Source organism: Merops nubicus, unplaced genomic scaffold (genome assembly GCF_000691845.1).
Source record: "Merops nubicus isolate BGI_N331 unplaced genomic scaffold, ASM69184v1 scaffold12220, whole genome shotgun sequence".
NCBI lineage: Eukaryota > Metazoa > Chordata > Aves > Coraciiformes > Meropidae > Merops > Merops nubicus.
In genome coordinates, this window is record NW_008584978.1 from 87,437 (window position 1) to 100,203 (window position 12,767).

At 36.9% G+C, this 12,767-nt stretch overlaps 1 protein-coding gene across 1 annotated transcript in view; it reads right to left on the reverse strand.

The window, feature by feature from the left end:
* Nucleotides 1-12,767, reverse strand: part of RP1 (retinitis pigmentosa 1 (autosomal dominant)) — a 175,151-nt gene that overhangs the window by 79,202 nt on the left and 83,182 nt on the right. The window contains exon 23 of the mRNA XM_008946075.1: nt 766-863. Within this exon, the coding sequence (XP_008944323.1) occupies nt 766-863 (98 nt within the window). The remainder of the gene's footprint in view (nt 1-765; nt 864-12,767) is intronic.

Here is a 12,767-nt window from a genome sequence, read left to right on the forward strand (position 1 = left end):
GTAATTTTTTTTTTTTACATGAGGCATGAAAGCACAGTCTCTCACCTACCTCAGTTCCTCACTGCAATGAGCCTCTGGGTAAAGAAAAGATGGGTAAAGAGCAATTCAGGTTAAGCTGATGCACAGCTAATTGGCAGAATACTTCCTAAAAATGTTCTTCCCCTTTATACCTTCATTATTCGGAACCTATTATCTCAATGTAAGCAATCAGCACACAATCTTTGGGTACTCCTGGACATCTTGACAGTGTGACGTTTCAAAAACCTGTTAACAATAAGCCACTCCTTTCTTCTCATAATCATATGTTGTGTCTAACTGTTCTGGATGTGCACAGGCTCCCAGCACTCTGTGCATCACTGCCTGCTTACTATAGCATAATCAAAAATGAAGCTGCACTGGGAAAGAAAAAAAAAAACAAACAACTTAAATTAGTAGTAAAATACAGCCTGTTTCCTGAATGTAAGGTCAAATAGATATTATGGCCACATCTCTGAATTGTGCACTTAGCAAAATGCAGAATCTAATTTCAAATCACTTTTGTGAAAACCAAATTTCTCCATGGGAAAGTTTTTACTTACCTGAGTTAATCAGTCTGCTCCTGTCAAAGTTATCTTGCCATGGAACAATAAAGCTGTTGACTAAGCTGTTTGAATGAATGCAAATGATTTAATTTTCACTGAAACTAGAGTTAGACAGAGATCGGGACTCATCCTATGAAGGTAAGTCGTTGTTTTCATAGATAAATTTAAATGCTACTTTTTTTACCTTAGTTTCTCCTGCAGAGTTCCCATACACAGTGGTACAGAATATGCATTTACAGTTAAATATTCATAAAGATACTTGCGCCAGTTTGTTTCTCTTTTCTGGTTAGGGAGAAACACAGAGATAGTATCTCACATTTTAAACACTTGGGAGGTACTAGCATACTACAGTACCAGTATGAGGCTGGTTTTGTGGGTATAGAAACTGAAAGCTGGGTGGGTAGATTTTTATTAAAATATTTTCATTAATTCAAGCAGATTTTTTCAACTGGATACATATACTACATTTAGTTTCACTAATGGGTTTAGAGTTTAAACCTGTACTATTTCCGGCTACTTTGGGAATACTCTGTTGGATTTTGACCTGAAAATGCTTCCACTGACACTTCACAATGTATTTTTCAACTTGCTGATGTTTGCTAGGGGACCTGTCCCCATGTATTAAATGACAGTGACATTAGGATAAACAAAACAACACTTGAATCTCTTCTCAGAGGAATTCCAGGCTGATTTCAGGACAGAAGAGTAGAAATATGAAGAAAACCCAAAATGGTTTATGACCTGCATATATTTCTCAATTATTTATAAAGGCCTAGTCCTTTCTGTAGACTATTGCCAGTCCATTTGTCTTCATTTGTTCTCACACTTGATAGTTTGCATGTACAACGAGGTCACTTGCTCACATATTTGTCACAACACTGACTTACAGGTTAAATTCGAACAGCAAAAACAATGACGTAGAAAACAACTCTTACCTTTAAAGAATGCCTTCACTGAATTGCCATCCTCTAAATTATAGACAGGGGGAAAAAAACAACTGTAAGAAAGCTTTATTATCACTTTTCTTCTGAAGTTATGTTCTTATTGAAAAGGGCTCTTCAGTAGTAGCTAGGCATTAAGTCTATACTATATTGTTATAACACAACTTTTAACAAAATACTTTTGGCAGTTAGCTCCCTCTCAGTTTTCCCATCATCTTGATATGCAACTAACCATCTTTCACTGCTAAAACAAAAGTAGTAAGATTAACAGTTATTATCAGTATATCAAAAGTAATCTGACAATTACCTTCTCTCTCCAATAGTGTTTTTATACTTTTTTATCACATTATGCCTTGAGACTACTTCCTAGATCAAATTTTCTTTTATACATTCATCATAGTTGGCCTTATTAGGCCCTTGTATTAGGAGAATTTGGCTCACTCTGCTCCAGGCAAATAGGAATTTTCATAGTAGCCATATGAAGTACTATAGTATTTAATCTAATGTACTTCATATAATATTAAGCATTTACATGATCAGAGAATCAGGTGTACATTTGGGGAGGTTATATAACCTTCTGTTTTTAGTTTTAATTATATTTAAAACGATATATAACTCCTGCTAATCTGGAAGTTTCTAAACATTCTGTAGATCTCCAGTAATTAACTGAACTTCTCTTTTTACTTTCCTTTTCTTTCATACTGATGAATTTAAGGATTTTTCCCAGAATATCATTTCACAACAAGCCATACTTCTTTTGGCTGATCCCCCATGCTGATATAACAACACTTTACAGCCTTTAACAATTTCATTTAAAAATAAATACATGTTCACTATCAGCTTCTATTCTGTTAGTTGATGCTGTATTTGTTTAAACCCAAGAATCCATAATATTTTTAATTTCTTCTATGTAACATCTCTACGAATAAATCTCTTTATGCATACAGGCCAAACTCCACTGTATTTCAACTATTGTTGCACTAAATAGCTTGATCAACTTTTGTGACCTAGCTCCTCATTCCCTCCTAAGAAACAAAAGATCACTACCAGTTTCTGAAAATAGAAAGCAAACTTTGACACATTGGTAGCACACACAGACTGCAGGCAAAACTCCTCTAGTTCTATATATATTGCCCCTAATCTTTTTCTTAGAGCTCAACAATTTCTTTTTGACAAGGTAGTTTTATAGAGCCAGTGTCTTCATTAAGTGTCCAGCCTTTTAGAGAAGCGTCATAAAAATCTCCTTGAAAGTATAGAAACAATTCTGTCATTCATCTACTCTTCTGATAACCACCTTTTTTTTTTTTTTTTTAGCCATCTTTTAGCAAATAAATTAAAAAGCCTAATAGCCAAAAATGAAAACTAAACTGAAAACCTGATCATCAGAATTATAGTTCTGAAATGAATAAGTGGTTCTTAACTAGTCATTTCCAGGAATCTTGCAAACTGAAACCCTGGGTTTTTTTTTGTAAACATGTAGGATTCCAAAGGGAGGGGAGCTGACTCTACTGAACCCTTAAAGATTTTCAAGACTTTAAGTCACAGTTCTCAAGATAACATGGAAACTATTACACTCATATAACTCATATTGGTAAATTCTGAAAACCATATACTACAGAATATAATTAACTGGATCTAACATACAATTCTTCAAATTATTTCTATTGTATTTCATATACTAATACATAAATAACAGAGAAATTCTTATTTTCATCTATTGGCTTGATGTTACAGATTTTTTTCTGGTATAGCCATATAATTCAGCTCAATGACTGCTAAAAGTTCAGGTTGCCGTTGCCTTAGATAAAAAGAAAATTTGGAAGAACAGGCTGTTTAGAATTTTTAGAACTGAGAGAATCAAGCATTTTTTAATATTCCCCTTGGCAGCAAAATTCTAGACCTATACAAGTAGAGATTTACCAAACGAGAGGAAGTATTGTAGCTTTCCTTCAGGAGAAAAGTTAAAGGTCTTTCCAAAGATTCCCAGGATCTATATAAGGTTTTCAGTAACAGAGAAAGATAAACTGACCAAAATCAGTGCAGCTAGACCTTTACACATAATGCTTCTTAAAAGATTAAGAACTGAAAGCTCATTTGTTTTCATGAGGTCTTCATATAGTTCTGATTTTAAAAAAGATCAATGCATCTTTCCTCCTGTGCAACATTTCAGTTTGAGCTTCTTTGTATCGGAGGGCTGAGACTCCCTCCGATACAACTTTGTTCTTTGTCTTCCATGGCAAAATTTTACATTATTTGTATGTGGAAAAACTCTGGGGCATTGTTCATTTTTTTCAGTTGTGTGCACATGCCTCTTCTGCAATCTTTTCTTTAGGTTGCCAGTAGCATAACAAATTCTTTTTCTCCGTGAACAACATACCTAGTCCAAGGAAATACAACCTCCTGAGCTTCCTTTCCTTCTTTATACTTGATGGTGATCTTATCCAGGGACAACACATCCATTGCGTGTGTTGAAATGACAAAAGTTTCTGATGTGAAATAATTCATTTTTAAAAAATAAATTTAAAGAAAAAAGCCAGATTACCTTTTTCCAGCAGAAACACGAATCATATTAAAACAGCGAAATAGTGAAGCTCTATTAGCAGAATGAAAGCGCTGTTATTCTGTGCCTATCACAAGAGGTACAATGTTGATTCTTCTCTGCCTTGCTCCATTTTTATTTTAAAAGGGGTGGGGTTTTTTTTTGCCTTGAAGAAAAGTATATGCATATATCTGTGAACTGCCAGCACCATTCACATCCGAGCTACATATTTCCATTCCCTGTGAACAGTGAGGAGGATGTTGGGACAACTCTGTTTATACAGTTAACTGAGATCAGAGTGAAAGCTAGAAAATTTGGTCCTCTCTGAGGGAAGTTGTTATTGCATATACAAGAGTATTAATTAACAAATCATTAAGACCTCTCATATGCAAATTGTGTGGGGTTGCAGCCTTGAAGGGGCTTTTCATGTCTAGGTGCCAGTAACTGAGAAAACTGAGGATCTGAGGAACCAGGGCCAGAGACTGGATAGACTGAGTGTTTAAGTCCAGCTACTGGAGACCTTATACATCCATACTGTAAATGCATTTATATTTGCCATGGATGGACTGTCATTCTGATCAGCTGGAGAGGGTAACAGGTGTTTGTGTGTGCTGAGTTCTTGTCTGTGTTGACATGCATGACTGGCCTGTACATACATGTATGTGTTTTATAAATGTGGGGTTTTTTGTGTGCCTACTGGGAGCACATACTCAGACTTGCTACTGTTGGAACCAGCAGGCATGGAGCTGTGCAGCCGCATTTGTATCAGGCTACTGAATTCATCCTCTCCCCAACAGCAGTCAGCACCATCACACTTGTGCTGATCTCTTAGATCACTTCCAATAACCATCCTAGCAACTGGTACAGTTCTCCTGACAAAGCCCTTTTCAAATATCCTGTTCTCACTGTGTCTGCACCACTCACAATTTGTCATATTGCTTACCAGGTTTTGCCTGACTCATATCATTATTTATCAGCACAATGTAGCAAAACAGCATGAGGGATGTTTTGGTTAGAAGCAGACAACTGTCCTATTTATTCTCATGCATCTGAGCCTGGAAGTCACTAGAAAGCAGCAGTCTTGGACTTGCCCAGGCAGTACATGGAGCAAGACATCAGGCCCAGGGTATGCTGCAAGCTTCTGTCACCCTCCTATCCTCAAGATTCACCAGCAATCAGGCAGGTCACAATGAAACAGGCCAAGAGAAGATTAAAAGCACCACTTGTGTAAATTTACAAATATGTATGGAAGATTTCTACGGAGAAGAAGGTTCTTTCAGCAAAGACACATAATTTAGTGACTCATAACTAACCAATGCTAAAACCCTGCAGTCTAGGACAAAAGTCTTCTTCTTTCCTCTTTCACAGTGGCTGTGAGAGAAGATCCCTGCAGTTTATGAGCCCCAAAGAAGGTATACATTCCATGATGCAGCTAAGACAGCCTCCAAGAGTAAAGACTTTCTGCCCTATCACTCAGGCAGGCCCAGCATAAAGGACCTCTCTTTTCCAACTCACAACACCCAAAAGACTGGGTCTCTAGATGGTCTTTCCTGACTGACCATCCTTTTCCAGGTCTCAAAGGCCCTGGTCACTTCAGGCCATGCTTATCTGGGACTAGTTTTGGATACAGTTCAAAAGAGATCTGTGAGGTCTGCCTGTGCTGAGTACAATGAGAAATCATCTTAATTACCAAGGCAGAAATTTTGTTATAGATAGAATTCAATCCATTGTCCTGTTGAGACTCTCCTCCTAAAACGCAATTTTAAACTCCATTGTCAAAGAACAGCTTAAGATAGCTGAGTCTGGCTGCAGATTTGTAATACTGATTCTATGGTATGGCCACACTACCTGTTAAAGGAGAGAGGAGGGAAGAGCTTGTGGTGTCCTGGGGGACAGAGCAAAGGTAGGCTCCACCACACTGTCTTTTCTGTTATGTCTTGGCCTACTAGGATGTGAAACTCTCAGGTATATGATCATCCATTCAGCCAAAGGCAGAAAACTCTAGAGAACTGCAGATATACAAGAATCAAGTTTACACCCACACCAAGGCTGCACTAATAAGGTGACAAGTCTACTCAGAGCCCTAGAGAGTACAGATGGTCAGCAAGATGAGTGTTGCTTGAGGTTATTTCAGAAAAGAGTAGGTTAAAGGTGCTGTTTTTTTTTTTTTTCAGTATGGCCCTGAACTGCCTTAAAGATCTTCTCTTCACTTCACTTCTTCACAGCTACAAATCCACAAACATGTTTACAGTATTTACATCTTCAGTGCTTTTAAATGCTAGCTGTCTCTTCATTTACATCATTCCAGAGATGCACACCTCAAGGGCCTGTACCCAAACTTCTCTCTTTTTTTTTTCTAAAAATCATACAAGCTGAATGCAATGTCACTTGCTGAGACAGCTCCACATTGACTTGCACAGGTTAAATAAGTAACCATATTTTACCAAATTTTTTTTACCAAAACTGCCCAAAGCAGCAAGGACATTATGCTATAGCTTCTTAAAATTTGATTGGTAGTTGAGCATCTGTTGAGCATATTTTAAATTCTATTCTGGCTGGTCTTCACTCTGTATCTAATGAAGGATTGTTTTACCTGTGTGAGCAATGCTTTCATGATTTTTTTGTATGCAAACAAATAGTGCTTTCATATAGATCAACTTGAAAACAAAGAGTGAAATGACAGTATTTGACGTTAAACTCATGTCCTGTTTGCTGTCCATTACCACAGTTTTTCACCATCCCATCACGGTGACCAGTCTGCAGGAAGACTTTTTATCACTGCAAGACCTTCTGTCACATTTTGTGTGAAGGATGCAATATAAATAAAGTGCATTGTGTTTTAAAAGGACTCAAAACCAGATTGGTCTCTAGGAAGTTAAATCCTACCTGGACCAGCTCCATCATGGCTAATCAGAACTTCCTCCAAGTCTCCCAGTGAGACAGCTTTTATGCAGAAAATATCCATCTGTGGAACCATACAAGGAAAATAATAATGGTCTTGAACACAGCTATTGCTTTGACTATGACAGAACAGAATAGTTTATTTTTTCTTTTTTTTTTTTTATTTCCAAAATAAATATAGGCGTCTTATATTGGTCCTGGCCAGTGAGTGGGGATCTTTTAAAGCTTTCTCAGGTGAATAACACCTTAATATTACTCGACAGAGACAACACTTGACTCCTTTGGCATGACACAATGAAGAGTTGCAAAGATTTATTTGGTCATCTCTATATTACATTTTCTAGTCCTATCTGCCTCATCAAGACTGGAAAAACTACTTGAGAATAAGTATTTAGAATCTGATTCTAAAATTCACAGTGCTCCATTCAGAAATGTTATCATTAACTTTTTCTCTATATGTGCAATATAAACAACTAAGAGTATTCAAATTTATATTCAATGCTCTCTGTAGATGACTGATCCAGCAGATAAAAAAATATTAATATGATGTAATTCCCTAAGTAATTCTGAATAAAGAAAGTAAGAAAATGGTAAACTGCTTGACTAAAACTTGTAAATAAAAATATATTTACACTCGTTGAGGAAAGTTTATTAGCCATAATTTACTCTTATTTATCGGAAATAGCATAGTTTTTACTTCACCTGTCCATGTCGAAATTTTGCATTATTATTCTTAGATCTACGGAGCTTCCTTTTGGCAGCATCTCCTCTTGTCCCAATGAGATTGATATGAAATTAGGATCTGTTTCAGCACCAAGTTTAGCACCTGTGTATACATGGACTTCATACATCAACATTAGAAGAAGAAAATGCTTGATATTATCCTTGTAGTTTGCACATGACTCAAAAGCTTTCCCACCAAAATTTTGCCAGAAGACTATACGGACTTTCAGGTTTGGAAGTAGCAACACCTATCCATGCATTTGTCATTTCCAGGTTCAATTTTTGTAATTCTCTGCATGAAAATATGAAAATACCAAACTTAAAAAATATAATGTTATGCAGAGTACAGCTGTTCATTGCTCAGCTGAGCAGCCCATCAAGCAAGTGTTCCCTAGTGCTCCATTTTCTCCTCTCACTCCCTGTTGACTCTTCATGATGTGACCTGGATACCACCAAACTCTGCCTAGTCATGGCCTCAAACAGCTATATTTCATTGCTGTCATTGCATTTTCAGCCTCTACATTTGTGTGAAACACAATTTTCTGAGTGGTTAAACTTCATTTCATCCTAGAAGAAGAACAGCAGTCATGAATCCTAGGGGGTTTAGATTTTCACTTCACATACAAAGGTGGGAGAGCAGATGAATGGGCTCCCTCATCTATAAAAAGCAGACATTTCACTTGCTTTTGAAGATTCCAACATTTATCTCTAGTAGTGGCTGCTAACACCTCTTAAAAGAGCTCTCAGTTTAAAAAAAATTTACAACTTTTTAATGTCTTTCCTTGCCGTCCAGCCCAAAATCTTACACACAAAAATATACACTTATCTAGAATACAATTCAGAGTCACTGTATTAGCATATTTTGCACCACACTGATACCATCTTTATAAATATTCAGATATGCAAGCTTCCTTTAAAAAAATTCTGTTAGTATGTGATTACTACAAACATTATATTTCAGTTTTTCTTATTATGACCTTTAAAGACTTTTATATCTTAGTGGCAATTTTTCCGTGCAGTGTTTCTATTCTAATCATGGCTGGCCATTTCTGCTACTATATGGTAGATAACAGAAGAGATTAGTGTCAGCACTAATGGGTAATTTTAATAGTTCTTGGGAGTGAAGAAAAGAAGTAGAAGCCATAATAAACACAATTAAACACTACTTTTAAGAAAGAACCTAGATGAAAACAGAAAATTATAACAAAATACTTGAAACTGGGCAACATTCTATAAAAAGTAATTAAAATACTGTGATGGTTTGAAATTCCTACTTCCCCTGGTGGGTGGAGATCTGAAATCTAAAACCAGGAGTGACCATGAATGAAAAGAGGCGGAGACCTGTTCTATTCCCACTCCCCTCTTCCTGTCTTCAGGACTTCCTGCTGGGGTCTATAAAAGGGGGGGCGAGGGAGGCAACCTCCCTCTCTGCTGGGACCCTGCAGCCGGCCACGCTGTTTTGCTGCTGCTGTTTGTGGTTCCCTGTGCTGCGCGTGGCCCTGGCCCTCTTGGGACTCGGGCCTGTTCTCCAGACTCGTTCCCTGCCTCCCTCCACATCTAAGTGTTGTCCATCCAGCTTCAATCCACCTCAATCCAGCAAGATCCAGTTCCAGGGATCTTCAACACAGCGTTTTGGTTTTGTATTTTTGGAAATTTACCCCTTCTTATTTTGTTATCCCTATAAACCCTTTACCCTGGTAATCCCTACCCTTCTTCCTTTCTGTTCCCTGTTAAATAATATATTTCACTTTTATTAATTTTCAATTGGTGTAAAGCTTTCATTACCCCTGCCTTCCTTTGTTTATCTCTACCTGGGAAAACTAAGGGATAAGGGAGGGGGAACACAATTCTGCCTTCTAAACCAGGACAAATATTATTACTCGTAAACTGCCAAATAGGTAGTGGAATTTGGCATTTCCATACACCTTTAATTCACTAAACTCCAAGACAGCTTACAGAACAAAAAGATCATGTCATCCATCATCACTGAAGAATAGCTATTTCTGATACCTGGTGGAGAAGCTAAACAAGTAGTAAAACAAAACTGCAAATACTTAATGGAAAAAAATAGCCCCACATATAATAAAAGATAGGAAGGAAATGTTGATGGACAGACTGTATGCTTAACCAAACTAGGATTTTATTTTAGGTTTTTTTATCTGTATAAAATTATCCTAAGGTGGCAGAGAAAGTGTCTCCAACTGTTCATCTCTTTTAAAATTGTGACTCAAAATAGGAGTAGTGTCCCTTGATCAGTTTAATTATTTTCTGTTACTCCAAACATTCACTGCAGCTCTCATATTCTTGCACTAATCTATCAACACAGCCTGTGACATATGATTGATCATAATAATACATACACACCTTCAAAAATTTGGTAGAGCCTTATAAAAACTACTTTCAAGGTTTGTAACACAAAAACATCATGTTAAAACAAATGGTAAATATGAATGGCAAGTAACAAAGGTGAATGGACCTGGTAATTAACATAATTGAGCTGTATATCCAAATGACATTTTCTATCATAACTTGAGACATAATAACTTGAAGCAAAATATCTGTGGGAGCTAAGAAAAGGGTATAGACTGTTTATGTTATGACTGTTTATATACAAAGATTAGTATCTGTATTACTTACACCTACAAATAATTTCCATGATCAAAACCGCAAAACTTAAGTAACTATAAGCACAATTTAAAAGAATATTCAAGGCTTTTTTTTTTAAGAATGCTTTCAACAATAAATTATTACAAGAAGAAAATACCAACAAGTTCTTTCATTTCTGGAGGAAGACCAGACCAAATGGATTAAGTACAGGACACGCCAGAACAGAATAGGAGATAATTATAACACAACCCAAAGATATTAACAAATAAATAATTACAGTTCCTTTTGCACCACCGTGCATCTCTGTGGTAACCAGAGAGATGATAATGATCTAATCAAATACAGCTTTCTATTGCTACAAGCCTAAATAAATCAGTCTGAAGTAGAAAACATGCACATGTTGAAATGTAAAGAACTGGAAAATATTTTTCGTAGCTCCTTGTGTCTATACATCTCTCACCATCTGGAAAATGTTAGGTCTGACATTTATTTAGGCTACAAACTCTGCATTATTTATAAAGGAACCTTCTTAACATAAAGACCAGTTTGTGCTTTAAGTTTTTGGACAAATTAATACAGGCTGTTACACTAGGATAATGAATGGAATGTTCATTTCCCTTAAATTGAGTATATGTCACAATGCATTTTATAGGAAACACACAAAAAATTAAGCAACGAAAACATTCTCCAAAATACACTGCATGTGCCTACTTAGAACATGCCACTATGGAGAAATGCTTGGATATTCACATAAACATTCACTACATAGATTTTGGAGGTTAAACCTTTTCTGTACAAATGGAAACCTCAGCATAGACCAGCTTGAGTGGATGCAAGTTTTTCAAACTTTGCCAAGCAGTTCCACTAGATTGCAGAACAGCTCCAAAAGTCACTAGTGTTAATGGCTGCTCAGCTACAGACTGCTTAAATATAAGAAAAAGAAGGATGATGCCACTCTGTAACAGGTATGACAAGGCACACCAGTACTTTGATGAGAACAGGGGACAGATAGAGCCAAATCCGGAGAGTGAACCTACCAGTCAAATCTACTGCTGAGACATATGCAAGACTCAGCATATGTGAAATTTGCCTGCTTGTAGCTTTCTTATAAAAGAAGTGTTTTCTTCACAAAACAGTTTTTTTGTGTAGAGAGTAAAATTTAAAAAAAAAAAAACAAAACAAAACAGAAAAAAACAAACAAACAAAACCACCCACCAAGCTAGAAAATATGTTCAGTCCCTCTTGACTCTAGTTTAATTTCCTTTTAGAAACTGTGGTCTCCAACTGCTGCTAAAATGGAGACCTGCTTCATTACAGAAAGAAAAAGCCATCACAAAACTACGAGAATTGGAACTGTATAGCTCAATCCTCTACTCTGGAGGAATATTCTGGAAACCAGTGCATATCATGAAAAAAAAAAAGTCTGAGACCTGGGTCTGTTTAGCCTGAGGAAGAGACGACTGAGAGGGGATCTTATCAATATCTAAAGAGCAAATGTCAAGGAGAAGGGGCCAGACTCTTTGCAGTGGTGCCCAGTGACAGGACAAGGGGTAATGGGAACAAACTGGTGCACAGAAAGTTCCACCCAAACATAAGGAAAAACTGTTTCCCTGTGAGGGTGACCGATACCTGGAACAGGCTGCCCAGAGAGGTTGTAGAATCTTCTTCTCCAGGGAAATTCAAAATCCAGCTGGATGTGATCTTGGGCAACCTGCTCTATGGGAAGCTGCTTTAGCAAGGGGGTTGGATGAGATGATCTCCAGAGGTCATTCCCAACATTCACCACTCTGTGATTCTCTAGTAGCAATTTCATTTTACTATACATTGATCCAGTGAAACTACACCAGCTGAAAAGCGGGGTGACAAAGCAGAGAGGTAGGCCCGTAGGCAAAAAGAAAAACAGAAAGTTGAAAATCATATCATAAAACCCATCGGTCAATAGAAGTCAGGAAACAGTGTTTTGGGGCCATGTTGGACTCACATCCAGGCATCTGTCTAATGTCAGGTACATCAAATAGAAGAAATGTCTTGAAAAACACAGCAACTTTAGTATAGGATATGACAGTATTAATTAATACAGAATAGCAGTGGGAAAAAAACTCAGCTAGCACTCACTAAAAAAGAAAATAACCTTTCAGAAAATAAGTGATGAAAATCTTCAAATTTCTAACAGGGTATCTTTAGATAAGCTCTAAAATCAAACAGAAAATCCTGCTACATTGATTCATGGACAAAATGGTTGAAAAAAAGGAGGCAAAATCTTTTCAAGCAACGGTGGTGAGCTTCTAAAAGCCTCCATGAAAAACAGATATTAAGGTATTACAACAACTATGTTAAAAAGATGACATATCAAAATATGTACAAAATACTATCGGAGTTACTGAGCAGTCAAGCATACAAGTATCAAATTTATACTTGATCTGTCCATAAAAATGTTACTACTGCTGCCTCTTGATATGTTATTATGGGGCTTCA